At 38.2% G+C, this 26613-nt stretch overlaps 1 protein-coding gene across 1 annotated transcript in view; it reads left to right on the forward strand.

The window, feature by feature from the left end:
- Positions 1 to 26613, forward strand: part of LOC125072266 (lutropin-choriogonadotropic hormone receptor) — a 45165-nt gene that overhangs the window by 15992 nt on the left and 2560 nt on the right. The window contains exons 4-15 of the mRNA XM_047682814.1: positions 2102 to 2245; positions 3036 to 3107; positions 10199 to 10270; positions 20615 to 20683; positions 20948 to 21088; positions 22593 to 22733; positions 23357 to 23422; positions 24009 to 24152; positions 25343 to 25414; positions 25924 to 26050; positions 26149 to 26329; positions 26404 to 26517. Of these exons, the coding sequence (XP_047538770.1) occupies positions 2102 to 2245; positions 3036 to 3107; positions 10199 to 10270; positions 20615 to 20683; positions 20948 to 21088; positions 22593 to 22733; positions 23357 to 23422; positions 24009 to 24152; positions 25343 to 25414; positions 25924 to 26050; positions 26149 to 26329; positions 26404 to 26517 (1343 nt within the window). The remainder of the gene's footprint in view (positions 1 to 2101; positions 2246 to 3035; positions 3108 to 10198; positions 10271 to 20614; positions 20684 to 20947; positions 21089 to 22592; positions 22734 to 23356; positions 23423 to 24008; positions 24153 to 25342; positions 25415 to 25923; positions 26051 to 26148; positions 26330 to 26403; positions 26518 to 26613) is intronic.

Consider the following 26613-nt stretch of genomic DNA (forward strand, 5'->3'; position numbering starts at 1 on the left):
CGAAACACACAGTAGTGACAGAGGGCGAAGAGCCGCATGTGTGACCTCCGATGAGGGTCGCGCGCAAATGCAAATGTGATGACGTGGATCCGCGAGGCCGCGCTAGGCGCGCTGCAATCGCCTATAAATAAAACTTATTACTCGATAACGTTACGCATGTATGTGTGCGTGCGAATCGCCACATGGAGCTTTCACACGACACATGCAAACATTTCGCAAGTGCGACGCGGATGCAATTTTGATGATAGAAGTAAGGTCGCCGGATACGCAGACGTCGATGAACTCAAGGTCTTCAGCCGTGGTCGTTCTAAGTAGGTAGCGGTAAAGCGGCAAGGATGTAAACACTGCGAGGAATCGCTCAGCATTATTCGGCTGTTATATTATTACAGCGCGCTCTGTCCGTCGCTACGTTAAACGTAATAAATGGCGCTACTTATGTCGTCAACAGAGACGCACTGCCGCCGAGCAAGGGAAGCCGCCCTCGCCTAGTATCCAGGAGATTTATATAAAAAACATTGTAATTGATAGCCCTGGGGAGTCTCGAAGCTTATTTGTCCGCGTTTACTGACATTCGTACCGACATACGATGATTATGATTTCACACTGTCGTGATATCAGGTGCAATAATCTAATCGAATTTTATAACTCAATCAGCATCGAACCGCTCGCTCTATTCGCCCTCACCGTGCTAGGGATTAATACATTCTACCACATATCTTTTTCGCGTAGTTAATAAAAACATACTTCAGCCGCCAGCCTCGAGGAGAAGATTTGGTGCTTTTTTCTCACGGGGAATAGAGAACACGATTAAATGAAAACTCAGTTGCTTCTGCTCGGATTTGGACCCGCAATAAAACGTGTGAATCTAAACCGAATGAGATTCACACAATATAACCTCTGAATTATTAAATTGGCTCTTTTTTTAATATATTTTAGTTGTTTAATGTACTGATAACCAAACGCTTAAAATGTATATGCCACGACATTCCTTACAGAAGTATCTGTATACTGTGTGAAAAATATTTTATCAATATATAACTCTCATAGGTAAATATCTGTAAAGCTTCGTCCGCGCCATTCTACTATATTGTTAATTTGATAATTGACCCTATACTGTTAATTTGATAGAAGACTCTTCTGATTTAGTATAAATATGATTATATTTCTCCTTCAGAAGAATTGCGTGGACAATAGTAAAGACTTAGTAGTTGCTTTGTTTTATCTGTTTAAAGGTAGTTAATGGCAGCTTAAACTAATGCATCGGTTGAAAATGGCCTTTATATTTTAATCTACAGGCACTTATTTAAATGTACAACTACATCGTCCGAGTATGTTTTGTGCTCATAAACGTATGAATCATACGTTGTTTTGACCTTCGCGGACTTTTAACTAATTGGAAAGATATTTTAGCCTTTAGGTTACAGTGCTCCCATATTATTAAAATAAACGTTTACACAAAAAGCATTTTAGTTCTCAAACCAAAATATTTTGTAACAACAATGTATGCGGCCAATATTTATATTTGATTTTATCAACATAACTTTTCTCTCCCTTTCAATTTCAGAATACAGCCTCCTTTTTAAGTCTATTTACATTTAACCAAGATGAAGTTTTTAGCTGTCGTGTTCAAACTGCAAAGCAGTGGACCCGTAAATTAGTATAAGTATAATATTAAGAAATTATCAGTAATATATAAACTGTATGATACTATGAGAGCCGAGATGGCCCAGTGGCTAGAACGCGTGCATCTTAACCGATGATTTCGGGTTCAAACCCAGGCAGGCACCACTGAAATTTCATGTGCTTAATTTGTGTTTATAATTCATCTCGTGCTCGGCGGTGAAGGAAAACATCGTGAGGAAACCTGCATGTGTCTAATTTCAACGAAATTCTGCCACATGTGTATTCCGCCAACCCGCATTGGAGCAGCGTGGTGGAATATGCTCCAAACCTTCTCCTCAATGGGAGAGGAGGCCTTTATCCCAGCAGTGGGACATTTACGGGCTGCTAATGCTAATGCTAATATGATACTATTCCTGTCTTATCAGATATATATTATATCATACTATAAACAATAAACTATCATAGAAATTATATGCAGATCAGCGGAGGATAACGAGATATCAGAGTTGGACGCGGCGTCGCTCGAGGAGGCGGGCGCCCTGCGCGTGCTTCGGCTCTCGCGCAACCGTCTGCGCGCCGTGCCCGCCGCCGCGCTCGTGCAGACCCCTCGCCTGCAAGCGCTGTTAGTATGTGATACGCTCCTGCCACCCTCATACAATGCAGAAAATATTATCGGTTCACCCAAGTCAAATGAATTAGAAGTCATAGAAAAAAATACACTAAGTGAACACGCTTTTCTGAACGTAATACTTTTCGCGGCATATATGTACCGAGCAAGGTCAACAGTGTATATCATCGTATATGTTAATAATCATATTTACAGAGTTTTTATTATTATTAAACTTAACTAGAAATATATCCACGCATACTAGGCCACTCGCTCGATGCCTATCAGTAGCGCCCACGCACGTGCGCCGGCGCCGTGCCGGCAATAAGGAGACATTAATTATATACTGAATTTATACGGGAAACTGCACGACAAATAAATATGTCAACACCATTTATTTTAAAATTAAATTCTTAACTATATTGCAAACGAAATGAGTCAATTCGCACTTTACAAGTGATTTAAAAACTCTTACCGATTAGAAGTGTCAACGCCGAAGTAAAACTTTTAATATTATGAACGAAGTCTACACTAGCACTCACAGTATAGTGTACTCTCATTTCTCGCGGATGTCTGACTGTCGCACGGGTGTCGGCAAGGCTTATGTATAATGTGATGTTAGCTCAAGAAGTCTCCTTAATTTTATAGACGAATATAAAAGTAGACAGAATAGTGAATGTGGTTAAGTTTTTATAAAATCATAAAAATCAAATGCTATCCTTATTCTATGAACTCTGTCATCTAACATATAACGTGTAGTACTAATATTCATAATATGCTTAACTACTAACATGATTTTATGCAGCAACCTGGCCGGCAACCAGATCAGTGAGCTGACGTCCGCCTCGCTGCCTCCGCTGCCGGTGCTACACACCTTGTGAGTACAATTTGTACTAAATCGTGCCCTAATTTATAGTCAAACCGGTACATATGTTTGTAAAAAAATCTAACTTTAAAAAATATGCTTGCGACCTGCCTTCTTATTTAAATAAAAACTGTAAAACAATGGACGTCGCTCAAAGCGGCCTGTCAGTCAGTTACCAGTAATCTTACGTGTACCATGTACCTGCTAAGACGTCCTTACCGCTTGGCCAAAACTATTAACTATGACGTATATATATTCATCTGCCTACCCCGTCGATTTGGGGCCAAATAATATATATTTTATCATATTAATATCCACAATTTATGAAGACGTTATCATGAACTTGTTGGTCACTTTTGTACCTGTGATTATATACATTATATGTAAATAACATAAAATGTATATAATCACAGGTATTCAGTTACAGTAAAGAATCGTCAAGAACGATAAATCGTAAACGTGTAAGCTTGACACAGCAGTCATTAAATCAATAAATTCCTATATTCATATCCTATATAGTTTTATTGGTACCAATATAAAAATAATATATTTTTAACAAGCAAGCACATTTCGAGCTTGAATAACATGTGTGACACGAGTGAGAGCTGCGAAGTAAGGGGACGGGGAGGAGGGGAGGAGGGGTTGTGTAGAGGTCCTCAAGTGTACGAGTCGTGGCGTGCGCGAGGCTGCTAGTGAAGGTAAGCGAGTGACGAGCCTGCAAGCGGTACGCGTACGTCGGTGATCACTCACGCGCCCGCGCCGTACATTGTACCCAAACGTAATTACGTAACTACAATAAATTTGCTTTAATCTTAAACTCTTTATTTTACCGGAGGGCGAGGCGTGAGCGTGCAGTATTATTATATTTGTACACAGCTTCTACATACTATGTAAATTCAAGCTTCGCTTACTAAATTCTATTAAAACCAATGAAATGTACCGATATTCATGTGCTGCTTCACTCAGCTATTTAAGTATTAATCAAACTACACGTTCTCAGACTTAAAAGATATAGATGCAAGCATTACGTGTTATCGTTAAATTCCCATTAATAAAGCAGATAAACGGGCCACAACCTCTAACACCCTTATCGGGCTATTAACCGTCGCCCCAGCCTTCAACGCAGTAACCACAATGTTTAAATGAGTTACGATTAATCTTCGATCGTCGCCATTCAAACGGGCCTCCAACAATCAACGGGGCTCGAATGCTAACGGCCGGGCTCGTGTAGTGTTAGTTTGATATTCAAAGTTAAGTTCCTCTAATGCCGCCGAGATAACCAATAAACGGTGGAATAATATGAGGGTTATCTGAATAATACAATGGCCTAATGGAGATCCCATTTTAGAACGTAAAGCAATACGAACTGCCTTTGCAATAGGCGTCTAATAATTATATCTATATCCGAGTTTTTATTTATTAAACTGTTATTAAGGTTCTTTATTTTTTACTAACTTTTGTTTAGCAAGAAATAATAAATGTAATTTAATTCTATGATATTTTTTAGACACAGATTTAGGGTTTACTTAAATGTCTTTATTAACTTGTGTCTAAACATCGAAATAGCGTCTGGCCGTATAACGTTAACGCATTGAATTAAATGTAAAGTTACCAGTGGCTCGGACAGTAGATCCTGCCGAGAAGAACTGGCTACATATGTATGTACATTATACATGCATGTCTAACAATCAACAACTACAAACTCCACGCTTTTTCGTAAATCTTGTATCGACTAGTATGCCTAGTATTTATCTTAATAGATATTTGTGTTTTTGACACAATATTTAAATTTATTAAAATAACTGTGGGAATAACTGTGGAATCTTATCATCGAAACGAATACCATGCCCAAGGTAGAATAGACTCATAACCCGATGTAAACTTGTAGATTTCTTCTGCCTAAAATGTCTTTATTGTGTGAACTGTGTTTATTGTGTGTGTTATATATATATATTGTTGCAAATAAATATACAGTGAACCGAGTCTAGAGCTCCAAGCTTATAAATAGGATTCGATAACTCTTCGTACTTATTGATCTTTACACAATTTATTCAAAATATAGAACCTGGCTTATCCTTGTTCTATCATAGTATTTGTTACTTAATTTAAAGAAGTTACCCTTAAATACATACATGTGCAGCCTATAAATGTCCCACTGCTGGGCTAAGTTAGATGGTTAGGAGCATATTCCACTACGCTGCTCCAATTTGGGTTGGTGGATTTACATGTGGCAGAATTTTGTTGAAATTAGACACATTTAAGTTTCCTCACGATGTTTTCCTTCACCGGCGAGCACAATATGAATTATAAACTCAAATTAAGCACATGAATATTCAGTGGTACTTCCCTGAGTTTGAACCCGCAATCATCGGTTGAGATATACGCGTTTTAACCACTGGGCCATCTCGGCTCTCTACCCTTAAATACGTAGCCTGGACGTAGAGAGTTTCCGGTACAAAAGCAGATCACGTAATATTCGACCATGCCTTGCCCACGCATTTGTTCCAAACAACTCCCGACTGACAACTTTATCAGTAAAGATAAGGGCAGAAGACTAAATTGAGTACATAATCTTACTCTTAGCTAGGTCACTTTCGTAATATACAAAAATGTACAAAAATGTCTCGTAAGCATTTATCAAACCTACATAGAAACGTGTTATAACTGAATAAGGCATAATTAAATTATACGACTAAGTTAGTTTTGCTCACAATGTCGTAATGTTTATGTTCATTTCAGGGATAATAGGATTCTGGTAATAAAATCAGTCGATACTTAAGACGCTACACGGCTTCCTTCGACGCGACTATCAAAAGAAGCTCACTGAGACGTTCTTTTAGATGTTTCACTCAACAATGATCTGAACTCTTAACTTTGATCACTATTGCAATTATTTAAAATTAAATTCTTATTAAACTTTAGTAAAACCGAACATCCTATGATGATAAAATCCTACTTTTAATGATAATTTTTTTATGTTCTAAAATTGTCAACAAACGTACATAAAGTTGTTTTGAAAAAAAGATTGTTTTCTTCGATGTTTCTGTAATTGGAACATGCGGTTCGTTCACGATTTGGTTACATCGGAACTACGTTTTATTGCGAGCAGCGCCTTGCCCGCCGCCTGGGTACCTCCCACTCATCAATTATTCCACTGCCAAACGTCAATACTTTGTATTGTTGTAAAGTTATTAAGTCAGCGTAACTGCAGGCGGCAAAATCATATCATATTGGGGGCAGCGCTTTGAGTACGTGCATGTGTATTGTGTTATACTCTTACATACCGTCGGATGAACGATTTGCCCGTTCTGCTCGTGTACTGGTGGTACACGAACACGTCTTACTCTTCTCGTCCACCTCACCTCACATCCAATCTTAAGACGACAACATTTAAACGCTAACAAGGGCGAAAATGTTGCATGATTTTATTTCTTGTGAATATAAATTACCTGAAACCTTTCTCAAAGTGAAGTCTTCATTAGTTTTCATTTTTGGACATGTTAGTCAAATTAAATCAATATGTATGTAATATGTGTTATTTGAGTAGGTTTTCACAAGCACTTTTGAATCGACATTTTACCGAAATGCATTAAACGTAATACCACCATCATACCACCGGTTCGAAACGTAGAACCAAGCGAGAATAACCGGCAAGAAACTCACTTACTCAGTTACTCTTTTTCAACATTTGAATAACAACGTTACGTTGTATTTAACCCAATTATATATAATATGTCTGAAAGTGAACATGGAATTTGCCGACAACGCAACATCTAATTCTTAATGTGGCTTAAAAAGCTTTAAACTTTATTGGCCATTGCGCTGGAAGTTATATTTAAAGCGGAATAATAAACCGATATGGAATTCGTAATGAGACTACCGAATGTATTACGTGTTCATACGGAATTATTTTAACTAAAATTAAAAACAAAACGAAATATTATAAATAAGTAAACTGAATACAATAAAAACCATGGTAAAAATCCCGTTTCAAATACTTATAGTAATAAAAATAACCAAGTTAATTTAAATATTATACCTATTGAATACTATATATTCCTAAAATTAGAATTCAAGTACGAGTAAATTCAGTTGTATCTCATAGAGGGTTTATATATATATAATATTTTATTAACATACCTACATTACCGTTTTAGTATATAATACGAGCGCTACTTAATTAGTTATTTGGTAACATTAATTATCCGTAGTACACAACTGAGACTGATTTAGATTCATGTTATATTATGATAAGCACGCATCGGGCATAAATTATAGTCGACAAGTTGTAACGTCGACGACGCATATGTACGCATACTTACTACTTAGTAATAGTTCGATTTAAATAAGAGACCATGTTTCGTGTTCCATATGAAGTCCGAGGTGACGAAGCCACGTCCCAGTCTCAGATTATTTATATATCTAAATAGAGCTTTGCACTAGGAAAGAGCTAAAACAAATGAGCCAACTTCATACAGGTGTGCGTGAGGGCTACGCTCGACAATTGACAACTATTTTTCTAGTGTGCGTGCCGCTAGGCAGTGGCTAACATTTTTCCGACGCGTTCTCACATTTTTCAATGTATCTAGACGTCTAAACAATCAAAGGTCTCGGTATTATCTTATACTAAACAACAAACATGACGATCGTTGAGATTTTGTGACACGAAGTTTTATAAATAATTTTAGCATCGTTGGCTGGTCCGATTGAGCAGATATACTCGTACAAACTGCAACATGCACTGGCGGATATTCATTCAAGCTGCACGACGCTTCGTATTCAATGAACGGGCAGCCTCGCCCGCCGCGACGCGGGTCGTCGCCCGTCCGTCCTTCGTCACGTCTTCCATGAACTAAGTTTACTGGAAGTCGTATGTGAACATATTTTAGGTCCGTCGCCGTTATTCCAAGACCAACTTTTCTTTTAATAATTTCTTAAGCGATATTCCGCTATAGCTGCCGATTTCAAGGTTTCAGCAAAGGAAGTAGAAGCGGTGAAGATAAAAATTAGAGCGCAAAAGAGAGAGTTTACTCTCTTTTTCCAACGAAGACCTAAACATATAAGTATACCTTAATAAATAGCCACTCAAAGCTAGTTATACTTATCAAGACAAGTAGGAGATTCTTGTATAGTTAATGATTAGAGCTTTTGCTGCTCTGTATATTTTGAGCTATATTTTTTGATCAGATAATTACCAAAATCCACGAAAAATTACATCTGTGGTAGCAACCCTTCTCAGCGCGTCGATGAGGCGGCGCGCTCTGATTTATGAGACTCTGGCTACATAACCCCCTCCCCGGCGACGCTCCCACTGCACCCCCACATGCTCCCCGCGCTCACCCGACACCCGCTCATCTGAGCGTTTTAAACGAAAGAAATCCAAGACCACTTTTTTCGGAAATATCAATGAATTAATATGAAACAGTGGTCCCGTCTACTTCGATTGTCCTGCAATAAATATTTATAAATGCGATTGTCATCTTGCCTGATACTATGAACTCAAATTCAAATAATTACTGAGTTGAATTACACTTATTTAATAATAATTTAAAAACTATCACCGGTTCGGAATAGAAAATACAGCGGGTATTTTTAGTCAGTTTGTAATTGTTTAAAAATATTCAATATAACAACGAAAAACTTAGAAGGAAATCGCTTCTTTCCCAAGTTGTGCCGTCAACTATGAACTCACCAATTGTTACTGCCTATACTCCTTAACTTTTTTTCTTAATTCGAAATGATTCTTAAGAATGTGTCTCAGAAATTACTCGTCAGCGATAAATATATAAATAGACAATTATCCTTCGACTTCGACTAAGAAAGATAAAAGCTAATAAATATATTGGAATCGTAAGTGCTGCTATAAATAATGACTCAAAGACTAACTAATGTCATTAGAGGGGTGACTCGAAACTACGAGCGGGTAGGTTGGGTTGGCATCGATACATTGCTATAAACTTATTTTTTATATTTATAATTGAAAGTTATTAATAAAGAAAAATTTAAGAGTCTTTAAAAGTCTCTTTTAAAATATTATATTTATTTTTATTCGAAGCGTCAATAGCGCAATGGTTTACGAGCCGCCTAGCGATGTAAGAAGTCGCAGGATTGATCCTGACCCCTTGGGCTATTGTCGTCCCCACTAATACAAGTGATAATCTTGAATGAGGGTTTAATAGGAATAAAAATAAAATTCCTTAAATAATTTGGGGTATTGCTACTTTCTATGTGTATTCTTTTGCTGTTCATAAACTCTCGGAAGAACATAATGTCGATTATATTATTATCAAGTAAAATAACCATAAGATAATGGATTATGTTGCCTAATTGTAAAGTATAATAAAAAGAATTTTAAAAAAAGTCAGTACTATAATACAATCTACAGAGGACCCTAGTAGTATACGGCGCTGGCTGTTTACATCATCTTCCATTTATTTTATATCAAACTAAAATTACAAAGAAAAGGGGAAACAAATCGGTAGGTGAAGAATCGGCAGTTGGTGCCGCAGTCGGACGGGCTCCGTCACAACTGGAACGGAACGCACAACTTCAATATAAACTTAAACTTCAAAAAATTTTAGGCTTTTGTAGTAGAAATCTGTACAAAGTCGCACTTTTTAGAGTCTCAGTACTGCGCGATTGCGATAACAGAAGTATACGATGATTTCTACCTAAATTTGTATTATTAAAATTTTATTTAATTCATAAAGTAGGGAAGAGGATAATTAAAACTAGCTTATCGTATGTAACAGCCTCGTTGCTGTTTGTACTGGTATCCCGACCGTCCCGGCGAAGGACGATATAACGACGAGCGTCTTTATTGCAGTCGAATTAACATAATACGGCCTCGCGCCGAGACCCCGTCTGCCACCCGCCGCCGCTTTCACGTCACTGCGTACTTCCAACGTGATTATTGATAGACGAGCGATCTACAAGCGATTGTTTTAGAGAGATACGTGCAAACTGAAGAACTAGAGATTATTCAGGACGACTATAACCATTTTTAAATTGTAAAAAACAAACATCTAGCTTTTTTAAGTGTATTTAGTTTTGGATTAAGTTAAAACATGTATTGGATTTATGTTATGTTTGTCTATCAACAGGATATTAAAGCGAAACCGCATCACCCACATCGACGAGCGCGCTTTTGCGAGCACCCCGGCGCTGCGTGTGCTGTGAGTACTTGAAAAGTAATTCTGTAAAATCTCATTAATGCACACTGGAGAGGCCTTATTTCGTAGGATTTCGGAAACCAAACTCACCATCGTTGTCCTAATAATGCGAAATATTGTTTAGAAAGAAATCAAGTGGTCATTAATAATTCATTATCTATTCATACAAAATCAAAATGTATTCATTATTATTACGTGTAAAAACCTTTTGAAAGTAATAATAATCTATACATATAATAAAATTGTAACTGATCGAAATTTGGATACAGTTTTCACTGTACTGTAGTAAACTTGGGGTAATACATTGTATTTGTTTTATTAATATCGGTTCTCAAATAAAAAAGATAAGTCTATTAAAGGAACTCTAACTAAATATTTGTTGGAAAAACGCCGTAAACTATTATGATAATAATTGTGATTGTAACGACATCTCTTCGATTTTTTTTTACATTAAGTAGTTGGACAAATACATGTTAACTTTATACTAACACGATTAAATTATAAATTTAAACCGTTCGATTGTCACTCCCACTTTAACGCCCATAACTTTTAAAATGCTGAACCGATTTTCATTGGACAAGGTGTAGGACAATCTCGAAAGAGTCATCTATAAAAAAAAAACAATCAAATTCGGTCCACCAATTCGGGAACTATAATGCCACGACCGACAGAGATACATAAATATGTCAATCATAATATAATAACCGTATTTTTAAGTCACGCGAACAGAGCCGCGAGGACTCTGAAGTATAAAATATATTTATTAATATAATCCTGAACAGTCTAATATACCTTATTTCTCAATCTTTCTTTAAAATAGAGAGTTTTAACTAACAATAAAACTTACCTATTATTTTTCCAACGATATCCGGAATCCATCTTGAGTCAAGCACCTGTCTTTTTCAACGTTTTTCGTCCTAGCAACTTCCTCTCTTTGATTTCCGGCGCCACTGTCGCCTCCTTTTATCGGTTAAGTTGGCGGCGACCCGCATGGCGCTCGGCTTTTACCTCATTATACTTACTCACGATGTACCAGGTAGGTATTACCTGGATTCCGGATATCGTTGGAAAAATAATAGGTAAGTTTTATTGTTAGTTAAAACTCTTTATTATTTGTTCCGTGACGATATCCGGAATCCATCTTGAGTGATATGTTTGTTATCTCCTGGTATGCCCATAATTATTACAATAATTATGTAGATGCTATAATGTGTTATGTAAAATAAAAAATTAAATTATAATAAGTTATTGAAAAGTAAACAATATTTATTCAATGTTATATATGAATCATACAGTTTTAATCATCAATTTAAACAAATCATTGTTATCGCACAGGTTCAAAGAAATTTGACAAGGAAACTGACGTCGTAAAATCATTATTTCTTGATTGATTCGCTTGCTCTCTTTGATAGTATGTTCTAAAAGTATGTTCTTGCCGCCAATTTCCAGTCTCAAGAATCTGATCAATAGGAAACTTTTCTAGCCAATTGAGAGAGGCTACGACAGAGCGTACTGAGCCTGGCGTGGCATAGACACCCGCGTCCTTTAGAACAGATTTGATCCAACCACTGATTACAGTTCTAGAAGCTGGTTTTGGATCACCTCTAGCAGTTATAAACAGTTCTGACAGTATACCTGATTTCCAACGATCTTGTGAAGTACCGATTAATTGACGAGTCCAAAATACACAGTCGAGATTTTTGTTCGGATGTGCTTTTAGTTTCCATCCAGATTGCCTGTTGTTAGAGTCATCCGTCTTCGATCCAAAACAAGGCCACATTTCAATAGAATTGCCCTCATCTATATATTGGTCGGCATTGATCCTCAGCAGTGTCAGGTCGTATACTCGTCGTCCTGCCGCTAGCAAAAGTAATATAGCGGCACGTCTGGATACTTGGTACAAATTATTTTCATCTGGTGTATTATTTTCTAAGTATTGTAATACATTCTTTACATTCCAAATAGGTGGTTTCATTTTCTTGTTCTTTGCAACTGAAATAGCTTTTAAAATATGTTTTATAAGAAAGTTAGATGCCAATGTAGTATTACCTGATAATTTGGTAAAAGTAGAAATAACAGATTTATGGACTAGTATAGTTCGATAAGCCAGACCTTCGCTGTTGTGTAAATACGCCAGGTAACGAGCAACTTGTTCTGGACTCGGATCTCTGTAAGAAGAATTGTTAGAGGAGCACCATACCTTCCATTTGTTCCATGCTGGCATGTAGGTGTTTATTGTAGATCGCCGCCAACTTGACAATAACAGTGATCTTTCTTCTACTGACCATTTTTTGATTTCGTCTGTCCACCCAAAATCAGCCAGGCTTCCAAATGAATGTCTTGAATCTCTGGCGAGTGCATTCCGGTTTTCGTGTCGATCAGAACTTGTGGAAGGAGCGGGATGTGATAAGGTTCTTGAATGGCCCGGGCTCGTAGGTCTGCTTGGCAAAATACCATCTTCCACTTCGGAGGGATCAAGATGTACTGACCGTTCGCAATGTTCAGGTGAGACAATACTTGGGGTATTAGGTTCGGTGGAGGAAATAGCCACGCAAGTTCGTAGTCCCACTGGTGAAGGAATGCGTTGTGAAATACAGCCTGCTGGTCTTGCGTGTCCAGCGATACATACCTCATTACTACGTAAGCTGTTTCCGACGCAAATAAGTCTACTTGCGGTGTGCCCCACATCTTGAATATGTTGTCCGTTGCTGTAGAGAGTAGGTGCCACTCAGGGCAGACCTTGCCGCGTGATAGGGCATCCACTTCGCAATTGAATCGGCCTGGAAAGTACTGAGCCGTCAGTTGTAGATTTAAGTGGTCCATCAACTTCACCTAGTTGCCGTGTGAGGTTCAGAAGCTTCTTTGATTTCGTTCCGCCTTCCTTGTTTATGTAAGCTACGACTGTTCGGTTGTCTGTTTGCAGTAAAATGTGAGCATTGTGAAGCCGGCTGTTCTCTTGTTGTATTGCCGCGTAGACAACAAACAGCTCTTTTAGATTGACATGCCATGACTGTTGCCGTTTTGTCCACTGTCCTGACATTTTCGTGTCGCCCAGCTGAGCTCCCCAGCCGAAATCCGATGCATCCGTCGTGAGCAGATGAGAGATCGAGTTTGTATGTATAGAAAGTGAGCCCTGTGCTGCCTTTAACCACCATCGCATTTCGGAGAGTACCGGTTGTGGCAATTTCACTTGTTTGTAGGGGTGTTCCGTGGGAAGGTATCGATTGTGAAATTGCAGGGTTCGACAATGTAACCTCCCTCTGCGTATTACAAAAGAGGCGAAGTTGAGTCTCCCCAGAAGGGACTGGGCCTGTCTGAGGGACCAACTGCCTCTGGACATCTGACTGAGAAGTGCTTTGCGTAGCGTTTCGCACTTCGGTTCCGACAGGGACTTTGTGTTGAGTTTGGTGTCCCATGTAACACCCAGAAACTCCAGGCGTTGTGTCGGAACCAGTACAGACTTGTCCATATTGATAGTCCAGCCGAGGTGTCTCATTAGGTTCACCATAAATGTAATGTGTTCGAGTAAAACTTGACAGGACTGATTCACTACTAAAAAATCGTCTAGGTATACCACACACCTCATATTTCGCCTTCTCAGGAACTCGGCTACCCAGTTCGTCAAGGATGTGAACCTTCGTGGCGCTGATGAAAGGCCGAAGGGAAGGCACGTCATTTGTAGCAGTTGGCCTTTGTAGCTGAGTCTCAGAAATCGCCTGTGTTCTGTGTTCGGCTATGGGAAGGTGAAAATATGCCTGGCTCAGATCTACCTTCACCATCCAATCGTTGCTCTGTAAAAAGCTTGGAACTCGGAAATGACTGAAAAGCTGAAAACCTTTTAATTTGACAAAACGGTTTAGTCTCTTCAAATTGAAGATTGGGCGAAACGATCCGTCCGTTTTCGGAACTAGAAAAAATGTTGATAGGTAGCTGGGATTGATCTCGGCTTTTTCTAGTACATGCGTGTCTATCATATCTTTTATTACTTGTGTCATATGATAACTCTGCTTTGTCTCGTAATTTATTATGACAGATTGATTTGGATATATAAGGGGCGGCTTCATCACGAAAGGAATACGTACTCCTTTGAGAAGTTTGCATATGTGGTTGGGCGCACCTAAGTTCTCCCATGCATGTTTATATTGCTTTAGACAGCCGCCCCGAAATGATTGCGAGTCATGATCGATTGTTTCTATTTGATGAGTTGTAATTTGATTTCTTACCTCTTGACGAATTGTGGCGTTTATTCTTGCCATTGGAAGTCTTGTTGCCGGATGCCCTCGAGTGACCTTTGAACTTATCTTTCGATGCTGAAGTATTTTTACGAAAAAAGTTTTCACCCTCTTGCTTGCTTGTCGATGGTTTCGACTGGTTATCATACACACGCCTCTGGCCGGTAGCTGTATCTGCAGCTGGCTGGAAGCAAGTGGTTAGTTTTTCGGCCCCCCCAATTTTTTGTAGGTAGGCTGCAAGCATATCGTTGTCAAACAAATGTTCAGCACTGGGTGGAATTTAGAATATTTGTAAAATATCATCGGTTACTTTTGTATAGCTTGAATCTTTATTAAACATTTGTTCAATCTTATCGAAAAGAGATCGTGGTGTAAGTGTTGTACTCTTATCATTAGACCAATCGACTAAACCTTGCAAAGCTGCACGCAATTCGTCTTTTTGAGTCAGTATAGCATTGGATAAAGCTGCAAAAGTTCTCTCTATCAAGTACAAACGATCATCGTTAGACCTAGACGCATTGAAACGTCTCAGTTCATCGTTTACATTAAGTTCTATGAAACCCGGAGTAGTGACGTACTTTTTCTGAGCTTCAGAAAAACGAATTGCATGCCAGTCATTACATTTAAAACGCTGTAATTGGGTTATCTTTTCTAAATGTTTATCATCAGACTTAGGGAATGGCGGATCTTTTAACGTAGTTGATAGCTCTGACAATTGGAGCTGTTGATTATCCGCATCACTCGTGCTCGGCGGTGGGCGTAAGCCCAACTCGTTTGTTGTATCACCGTTGGGTCCATTTATTACCTCGGCAACCCACGATGTACTCGTTTGAGGTTCGCCGTGTTTTTGCGAAATCAAATTCGTTAGAAAAGCCACTTGTTGAGAAAGGAATTCAAATTGTGCGTTACTTACATGGTTAGACCGCCTTTTTCTCCTTCTATCCGGACTAGACTCCTCCGATGATGTACTGCTCGAACTTGAAGAACGACTTCTCTTCCGTGACACGTGTTCACCATCACTTTGTTCTTTATCAAAATATATTTCGTTCTCCATTACGAGAGGATTTTTTCACTACGTATTCAATTTACGTTAAATTATTAGATTTAATTAAAATGAAAAATAATGATTGCTAAGACGTGTTAACGCTACGAAAAACGACGCTATAATGAAGTAAAAGCCGAGCGCCATGCGGGTCGCCGCCAACTTAACCGATAAAACGAGGCGACAGTGGCGCCGGAAGTCAAAGAGAGGAAGTTGCTAGGACGAAAAACGTTGAAAAGACAGGTGCTTGACTCAAGATGGATTCCGGATATCGTCACGGAACAAATAATAAGTTTTAATTTCAGCTATAGGCAAATGTCAAATGTAATGCGGAATATTATTAAAGAATCGAAAACTGTAGCTGCGCGTACATTAGTTAGTACACGCTTTCTGGGCCAGAGCCGGAGGAAGCATGTGACAACATTGAGAAGTCGAAAGCTTGATGATACAAGTTTATCGTTACTTTTCGGTGCATTCGGATTGTGTATATAATAAACACAACGTGGAAATATGTTATATGATGGATATCGATAATAAATAAAAAATGATATACAACTGGACTGTTCGCCACTTTGGCAATCAATACATATATTAAAATCGTATCTGATCGAAATCTTTATATGGAAGACATTTTAGAAAAATATTACTGGTGATATTTATAAATGCAATAGATCATATAAATATGATTTTTAGAATTTCTGTCTGTATGTTTGTTAATCTGTTCGTTTGTTACCGCTAATCTCGGCATCAGCTAAACTGATTTGGATACGGTTTTCCCTAATGTATTGTAGCAACCTTGGGGAATATATAGTGTTTGTTTTATTAAAATTGGGATGTTATGGAACAAGGGCTGATTATGTTAAAACCTTTTATAGAGTTCCAGTGGTGTTACGTCATCTTTACATTTGAAAATATATAAGCTATAAATATAAACAGGTACGGTGCAAATGATTTTATGTTTATACCCCGGTTATTTCTCATTCCAAAAAACTTACTTTGAAGCGAGTCCAGTTTACAGGGCACACGGCCAGCTTTATGTGGCTATGTCGCGTGTTCGTTTCGCACTGCAAAAAATCTATGCTTTTAACCCCGACAGCACTACGTGTAATATCGTGTAATAGACATTACACAGTTAGTCAATTATAATAAATAAGCATCATAACTTTTTAATAATACAAGATTAAATTATAAATTTAATACGTTTGGTTTTTTGTGGTTTGTTTTTTATCGATGGCAAAGCACTCAAATAAGTCATCTGTCATAGTAAAAAAAAAGTCAACCATATAATACTTTTGAGGCTTAAAGTCACACGAATTTAGGCGCGGGTACCAGCCAGTAATATAATAAAAACGAGTTCCTCGAGGAGTCTAGCACATAAAAGACCATTTCGCTATAGCTGATCAAATTTGAGCATACTATAGCCTTTTTATGAATTTAACTTAATGAAATTAATTAAATTAAAATTAATGTTGCTTTTTCTCCTTCCAACTAAATTAAATGGCTCAAAATGTTCTGGACATTAGAATGGTGAAGCTTCAATTCCTTGTTACATAGCAACATAGTCAAACAGCATTTAACTAATTTTTTTTTTTTTATTTGAAGGCTATACACGTGGAATATTGAATGGAACGTATTTTATTTCTTTTCGAACTTAACTTACAGAAAATAGCATACATTTTGGTTAAATCTCTAGCCTTTTCTGTTTGTCTGTTCACCGTAAAGTTCGGCGAATATAAGGCGATTTATTAATAATAATTTGGATTAAAATGTAACAAAAGAAGTATTACCACTATATATTTCGTTGGCAAAATTAATCTTATCTTCCTGCGTGACCTAGGCCTAGGGCGTAGGCGTTTATTTATCTGCACTACAAAGATAGCGTAATTATTAACATGCACTAACAATAGTCAGGTAGTGATGCAACCTGCCTATCAGCTCACTCAGGGCCATTGATCATCTAAGTTTATCTTACTACTGGTGTATGGATCGGAAAAGATAAAATAATTATTTGAGTTTGATATACAAAATGTACAAATACTGAAGCTTTTAAACACAAACCAATGTTCGTCGGCCATTTCGAACTGTATGATTACAACATTATTATAATATTCTGGATTGTATCGTCAGCAGCACCCGGTACATGCGATTGGGTTGCGAGCACGGGTTGACTATTCATGGCCAATCTTTCGCAAAGAAATCGGCTCAGTGATCGCATTGACCGCCATAACAAATTTAAAATTTTAATTTAATTAAACGAATACAATTCCGAATGCGATTCCTATAAAACGGTTACACGAATTCTTGCATATCAGTTTCTAGTAATTGTGTTTCAATCTTTTTGTAGACGCTAGGCAAACGACCGACGGTCAGTGTCGTGAGTAAGCAGTCGGTCATACAGACGTTGCGAGTTGCGGTCGCGACCGTTGTCTGCAAGTATCATTGATCTCGGCGCGGCCGGCCGATCGATTGCACCGAGAGTATCTGGATGCTGTTGTTATATAATCATAAACGTAGCCGTTTCGACTCGAAATACTCTTAGGTAGTCGTTCTTTATGATCCCTTTATTCCGTACCCATACTACGAGTATACATCATAGGACCTTTCCTATGCCAAAAATGTGTATTTAAAAAAAAAAAAGAATATTATCTTTTCTCTGGAAAGAAAAGTATAAATTGATTTTTTATTTTGTTTTTATTAGACTGAACTGCGCCTGATGTTAAGTTCCACGCATCATCAAAAGCGGCATTGTTATATTTTAAGTTAAATTAAATTCGTTTTAATATATCCAATAAATAAATTTGTTTTAGTGAGTTTTTTTTTCTGTTTAATAATAATGTCTGCTTATCCCGCTGAAAACAACTAACAAAACACGCTTTGTGTTTTTTTATTAATTTAGACATCGTCATGCTAAATATGTGTGTGCTGGTGCTGACTGCTGAGTCAATTACTGACTGTAATCAATTACCGTTGGTTTCTCTTATATTATCGGCAAAACTTAAACTAATATTTAACTATAATAACTTAAGGAATATTTTTAAATTCTAAGAATTATCTGAAGATTTGGAGATATCCAAGTGGCCGAACCAGCCTTAACTACACTTTCTAATTTAGGAGAAAATTGAGGCTCGTCAGATGAAACTAATCCGGTCGTGACACGTGACGTGGATTTGTGGGACTGGGAAGGTAGTGTGACATGCACCCGTCGAACTGCTACGAGCTGTCAAATATGTTTCTTACGAGTATTTGAGATAATATTATTATTTTTTTAGTATAAAAAAGATAGAAACTCAATAAAATTTTACATCTCAATCACCATTTATAATGCAAAGCGTCAGCCCCGTGCCCAGCTCACACTCAATACTAGTAAAGTCGCTTTTATTGTCGTCAGGATTTATAGCCGGTGTGGTTTTATGGCGGCCAACAAGTCAGTAAAAGAGCTTCGCCGTCTGAACAGAGAGAAGATAACTTTCGCTTATGTTAAAGTATGCAAAAACATCATTACCTTTATCTCTCTCTCTTTATTTTTTTTATCAAACAATAATACTAGGCATATTTTTAACGAGTAGACGAGCAAATAAGCCAGGTGATATTAAGTAGTCACTTTTGCCGAAAAGCAACTAAGGAGGCTCACACACTTTAAAAAACGGAACACGATAGTATAAGGTATTGCTGATTGGCGCTGTATAGAATAACAGGGGCGGCGTGAAGGTGTCTACGCGAAGCTCGACCACAGTCAAAAGTATTCAGAGCGTCTCGTTTCTGTGTACAACACACAGAAGCATTATATTATGTCTAAAGCCAAATAAGTTGTTACTATTCTACCATAAAGGATTTCTGGTGAAAAGCACTTCAGCTAGTTTTTATAGTGTACATTCAACGGCTAATCACGTAATCGTGCACCACGGACCGCTTAATGTCCTCCAATCTCCCTTTTCACCCCCACCCCTCTGCGTTTTACGCACTCATCTACTTGCTCATAAACCAATCTCTTGGAAAGTCTTAAATTACCTGCAACTAACTGCCTTGACACAAAAATGTGTAACATCGTCCAGTTTATGAAATAACGTCTCATTTATAATAGTTATAGTTCCTATTTTAAACTAATAATAAATTTTATATATAAAAATGTCATTTGACATTCATAAGTACATATCTCTCGTAATAATCACTTAATATTTAAAAACCTCGACTTTGCTCTTTGCCTTATTTCACTGTGGCGAACCCTAAGGCAACAAAGAACGCGCATTTTATGTATTCGGATCAGAATGTATCTAATTTATAAGCTTATATTTAGGTACGAAATAAGCATTATTGAAAACGGCTATTAGCCATGAATTCGGCTGTCATTATTTATCGGGGCGCTGGATTTATTTGGCAACACAAACAATAACTAAGTTTGATGAATGTGAGTGTTTGAGCGCGAAATTGAACCAGTTCGAGCTCGGAGCGTTTCGGCGCGTAAGGAGAAGCGTAAATATCATTCGTCGTGATTAATTTCTCGAAGAGCGAGTGTATCCCTCTGAGACTCGGTTTGTCGATCCTTGTTTACTCAATCAACAAGTTGCAAATTGTATTTCAAACGATTTATTAAGATATACATGTCGATAAATTAAACTGAACTGACTTTGCATAAGCCAATAATATTTATTAAATCTTAACTTCTTAACATAATAAATAATAATATACGATACATACTTGAAGGCGACAAGGAGAGGTTTCCAATTTGTTTTAGTATCTATACAAAGTCAATTAAATACTAAACTCGTTTGTTTGATCATTTAAATTCCCCGAAAACTTAAACTTATTAAAATGAAAATGTAATCTCCTCATGTAATATAATTTATATCGATAGAGTTAAACAATTTGTGAACAACTCCGAATTATTTTTGCGTACCTTGAGGTCAAATGCAAGACATGCAAAGAATTGTTAAACAGCTAGTACTTAGTCCAACGTCCGGACAGCTTCCTTGTCATTAAATTGGATGTTTACTGTTCGTCCTTTTACATTACAGAGAACACTTTTTGTTAAACCTTGACACAAAATGGTTTTGTAATTAATCTGTTTTTGTACAGGCGACTTGAGGAAAATCTACTGAGCGAGCTGCCACCCGCTGTCCATCTGTTACCGATGCTTGAAGATTTGTGAGTATCAAATGAACAAACATTATAACCAACGAAAAATATATTAGGTGTATCTCTACACCTAACGGCGGATCATATTATATTTTAAAATAATTCATCGGATTCACCTTAGACCCTTAGTTAGTGCGTGAAACTAAATATCAATGGAAATCTGTGTGAAAGTATTAAACAGCTCTATAAACAAATACTATTAAACACGAGCTTGTGTTAAATAACAACTTAATATAATGGATAGGACGAATACTAAAGAAATACTATCTGTAGGTCCTTGGCGAACAACCGCATAGAGCGCGTGTCACGAGGGCTGCACGCGTGCTCGCGACTCGCGCGCCTGGAGCTGCGCGCCAACCCGCTCTCGCAACTGCATCCACACGCGCTCGGACACCTGCCTCGCCTTACCACACTGTAGGCCTAAAATAAACCCTCGTTTCTTTTAATTTACCTTAAGGACTTATGTAATAATATATACGCAGCAAAATTACAAATATCTACTGTTCAAGTTGTTATCGCGAAGAATGCTGGCAACATTTCCCCGTTGAATCGAAATTCTAATTCTCTACTGAAATAACGAGCCAGCCTTCAGCCCCTGAGTGGATCACTTTTCTGTGTACAAGTACCATTTTTTGTATTCCTGCAGAATATTATTAGACAATAGGCCATGATATACAGATCCGGGAGAACCTGAAATGTTTCCGGTTTGTTCAACGTACGTATGTACCCCCAATACCGAGCAACAATTATTAACTACATTCTTATTTCTTCAAAGACAAGCTAATATCGCGATACCAATACAAAAGCGCAGAATAACCTCATTTTGTTTCAAGACTTGTCCTACTTCTGTTGATACGATGTCCACAATACAAATTTGTTATCGTGTTTATTGGCTAAGAGTCCGTAGGAAAGAGACTGCAACACAAAGTTACAAACTCGTGAGCTACATTACTTTAGACTGCGGTTATACCTCCGAAATTGATCTAACGGGCTTCTAACTTGCTCGATCACGGGATGAAGATCAATTATTCGTTAAATAAAAATTTCCTATACATACTTACATAGCCTATGTCCACCCCAATAATCCAAGTAAAACTCACCGATCAACACAAAGGTTATACGAGTACGATCATAGCACGATGGTTAATTTTTGCTTAGTGACAATTGCAATCGAAACATTTGGTTCTGAAGTCGACAAACGTAAATCATAATATGTACTATTTTCCTGAGACAAGAATGACTATTTGCCTTTAATACTCTTAAAAGATTTATCATCCGAACTTATAGTTGATGTGCAACCTCAAGATTATTTAAAAAAATATATATATGAAGTTAGATGAAAAAATGTATAACATGAACATAACTATTTCGTTGATCATCCATTTGAATAGCATAATACTGCCCTAGCTGATGAGTTGGTTAAGCTACAAATAAAATTTCCCCCTACTGTTTAATGAATGAGCTTACGTAACATGCACACGTAATAATCGTCGTTGGTAATGCGTGCATCGTGCGTTGCTCGGTGCATGGAACAAGCAAAACATGAGTCAGCCGTTGCAAGTTTGGCGGAACGAGGTCATTCGGTGCGCGAGGCGGAGAGAGCCGGGGCGGGGGGGCTCGGGGAGGGAAACGGGAACCGCGAAGTGCAGAATACACACACGGCGGATATGCTGCCCGACGAGGGGCCAATTATAGATAATGTCAGCATCCAGCGACCTGAGCGCTTTAATGTGTGATGAACTTACGGTCCACTCGCGGTTTCGATTTGACGTCATTAAATTAAGCAATAATTAATATTTTATTAGGTCATGGATATAGCGGTGACGGAGAGCGTTGACTATCAGAGTTTCGTTTAGACCTTGACGCTTTTACTAATCTCGAAGTAACATCTAAGGATTTAATTTTCGTTTATCTTTAGCATACTGTCCGAGGCTCGGGGTCTAGATCGTCTGCCAGTACTGAACGGCTCGTCGCGCCTGCGGACGCTGCGCGTGGACCGCGCGCGCCTGACGCACGTGCCGCACGACCTGTGCGTGTACGCACCGCAACTACGAGCCTTGTTAGTGTTCATTATGCTTTTCGATATCCATTGGCTTAAAAATTATAAGCCTTGTACGTAATATTTATGTACATATATGTTTTTGGACTATGAGAAAATTTATAGCGTACACTTGATTTTATTAAAATAATGTCGCCAAAGCCTATTTTAGCCTAATTGAACGTAAATGTCAAATAAACGCCAATTTTTATGTCGCCTTCTAACCGAGGCCAAAGCCGTACACATAAAGCGAACCGCGCTTACATCTCGAAACCTTTCGATAGTACTTCAACGCAACCTCGAGCGTACTATCATTGAATTATTACTATTAGCAATTAACGTGGGCAGAATGAACTGCGTTTGGCAACGATTCGATGATATAAAAGTTTTTGGAACTACTCTACATTGAAATTTGCAGATAAATTATGAAATGATAAAAATAACATTTGCTCATTTTCGTATTTATTTACTGTCACAATATTTCTTTTTGTGCTTTTAGTATAAAATAATGATTCTTAACTAACGATTTAAATATATAAATATATATATATATATTAATTATTAACTGATATCTACTATCTTGAAAATAATTTCTGCCTGTGAATAAGCCCGACCTAGTTGATAGAATGTTTCGCTTCGGACAGGGACCTTCGATCGAACCAGCTACAACACGTCCCTCGACTGCACGAGTGCGCGGAGCTTCGAGTGCTGTGAGTAATCCTCTATACAACGGGTTTAATGGGGTATCTGGTGATCGTACAAAATCTATAACTAATGCGAAAATATTTTGATACCCGAAATAGAGAAAATGAAATCGACGGGAAAATTAGTATAGACAGTTCCGTAATTCTTCGTTTCTTAATTCGAAGCAAAAACATGCTCTATTCACGTCACGTGTAGCGAAAGCTTAAAATGTGTTAAACCTTACGACTTACTTAATGTAAGTAAAAACGAGGCTGGTAATATATTTGTAATTTAATTACAAAATGTTCCAACGATAACAAATTAAATTACACTCGTAATCTAAAACATAAAGATATTCGACGTCGCACGCAAACTTTGTACATTTTACATCCTATGCGATGTGATATTAGGTACTATGTATACTTTTTGTGAGTATTTATCGTTATTTTGTTACTTTTACTCTTTTATAAAATGACTAGTCTCTAAATAATGTCAAATGCTATACCGGCAAATAATCAATCAAGTGATATACCAATCACAAGAGTTAGCTAAATCAATAAGAATTTGTCTGTCTACTCATACTATGTGTAAATGTCGCGTTGCTTTCTGCAGAGACTTGTCGGACAACCTGATCGAGTCGATCGGCGAGGAGGCTCTGCGCGGCGCGCGGCGCCTGCACGACCTGCTGGTGGCGCGCAACCGCCTGCGCCGCGTGGCCGCCGACACCTTCCTGCACACGCCGCGCCTGCAGCTGCTGTAAGCAACCTCGCCTCAGTCGCACGCACGACTAGAGCTATTTTAGTGAAGCCATTTAAAAATTAACCACCATGGTTAACGTCCCTTGTGGTTTTAGGTGTGTGCCGAAGAAATTATTATTTCGAATACTTTATTGGTTATGTAAAATCGTAAAAATATCAATCATCTACTTAAAAGTTCACTTATTTTTTATTCAATAGTCGAGACCTCGTGCGATTAGATAACCATATAGGACAGCGGCGACGATCACAAACATTCCCCCGAGATGAAGAACAAGAATAGGCAGTGTATTTTTTTTGCTTTCCCAATTTAAATCAAACCAAGATAATATCGTTCGAATCGTTTACAAGGTTAAAAATTAAATTTGAGAGATCACCAGTTAGAAACGTAAAACTTCTTCATTATTTGAATTACAATTGAATTTATATGTCCTGCACGAAGTTCAACAAAACAAACTCCACGCTATTACCATCTTTGAATATATGTGTTTTATTTTATTTTGGAGAACTAAGATAGATCCCGAGGATGAGAGAATTATTCTGCTAACGAATGCGTGAGGTTCTTAACGCAAATTACAGGTTTTCATACGACCGCAAATCAAAACAAACATGTTAATTGTTTTTCACGGAGTTTTTGTTATTTTATACTAACGAATTCCTGACAAATGATTTAAGTTATTTAAATTGTGTTTACAGAGATTTGGATTTCACTTATATAGTATACAAAGCTTTGGTACAAGTGTATAATTTGTTACAACTTGAATTGTTTTGTTGCGGATGAATTCGGAATAATCAACAAAAATAAAGTTTAGCTCTTTAAACATTAGTATGATTAATATTAAAACGAGTAACGTAATGTCCTTATTTAAAACTGAACAAATCCAACAACCAGCAATTTGATAATACAGAAACCAAACAGCCTAACCCTTGTTTGAAGCTTGCCAACCCAACGTAATTAATGTCATTAGGCACTGGGACAGTAAATTTGACTAACTTTTTGGGCACTTTCAACGCTCCGTGTGTAGTTCTACTTTAGTCTTGGACCGTCGTTAACATTATTTCGATTGTGTGAGCATACGTGCTGCAGAGTTGTAACTACATCTGATAAGAACAAAATATATTCTCCCTCTGTCCTCGGCATAAAGTTATCACGATGCATCTGGATGCTTATTTTTGTACGTGTATTTTCAGAGATCTCGAGGACAACCAAATAGAACACATCGACATGGAAGCATTCGTCCCCATTTCTAAATTAGAAGATTTGTAAGTTAATTCAGTCTATGTTTCGTTAGCTTCGTAGCTGTTTCGTACTCGTATTATACCGGGCGCCAGTACGTCGAGGGGATCTCACTTTCATTGTATCTATTCTATTTGTAACTCTCCGTTAATATGACAGTACTTATTTATGTGATTAAATATAATTTAAAATATTTATATATACATAAGAATTAATTTCATGAAGTACATACAACTAAAAACATAAATAGCTACTTTAAAAATCCCGATCGCTTGGCATATTGGTAACAAAGCTAGCAGCAGTTGCCATCGTCATCGCAAACGAGATTCACAATTCCGGCCGTATGATAGGAAAATAAACCAGCCTGTATCGCAGGCATTAATAATAGTTTTTCACAATTACTCCAAGGTATAAATGTCTATGGTTTTAACTGCAAATGGAAAAAAAAATTGAAACAAAAGACGAATATTTGCACCGTTTGATCGCTTGGCGAGGCTTTCTCATCCTCTTTATTAACGCTGATATAAATCTGTAGGAATGTAGGCAACAACGTGTTCCCCGTACTACCAGCTAGCGGACTTCAGCGGTTGCTGCATCTCAAAGCGCACAACAATCCCGCGCTGCGTCGCTTTCATCCCCCGGATCTGTTCCCCAGAATACAGGTACGGCCGAAAAACGATAAGTTGGAGACGGATAAACATGACACATACATACATTTTCATAAGAGAACGCTACATGTCGTACGCGGGACAATTTCCAGACGCTGGTGCTGTCGTACGCATACCACTGCTGCGAGTTCATGCCGCTGATGGAGGGCGGCGAGGACGCGGGCGGCGCGGCCGACGCGGAGCGCGAGCAGTTCAGTGACCTCGTGCTGCTGCCGCCCGCGCACGTCGACCTGGCCGCCTGGGCCAACGCCACCGACATCTGGCCGCACTACCGTACGCACCTTCAGTCCCCACCAACACTGCCTTCGGTGTCTTGTGTTTCGGTTTCAATCAATATGTGTCTTTAGTGAACGCGACCGGGGAGAGCGGATCCCGACTGGCCGCGGTGGGCTGGGGCGACGTGGGTGCGGCCGAACTGAGGCTCCCTGGGACTCGTCGAGTTCGTTGCCTGCCGCTGCCGGGTGAGAATCACGAACGACAATAATAATATTTTATTTATTTAACAAAAAACTAAATCTGTCTTTTGTAACGGAATAAAAAACGATCTCATTTTACCA

This window comes from Vanessa atalanta, chromosome 21 (genome assembly GCF_905147765.1).
Source record: "Vanessa atalanta chromosome 21, ilVanAtal1.2, whole genome shotgun sequence".
Taxonomy (NCBI): Eukaryota; Metazoa; Arthropoda; class Insecta; order Lepidoptera; family Nymphalidae; genus Vanessa; species Vanessa atalanta.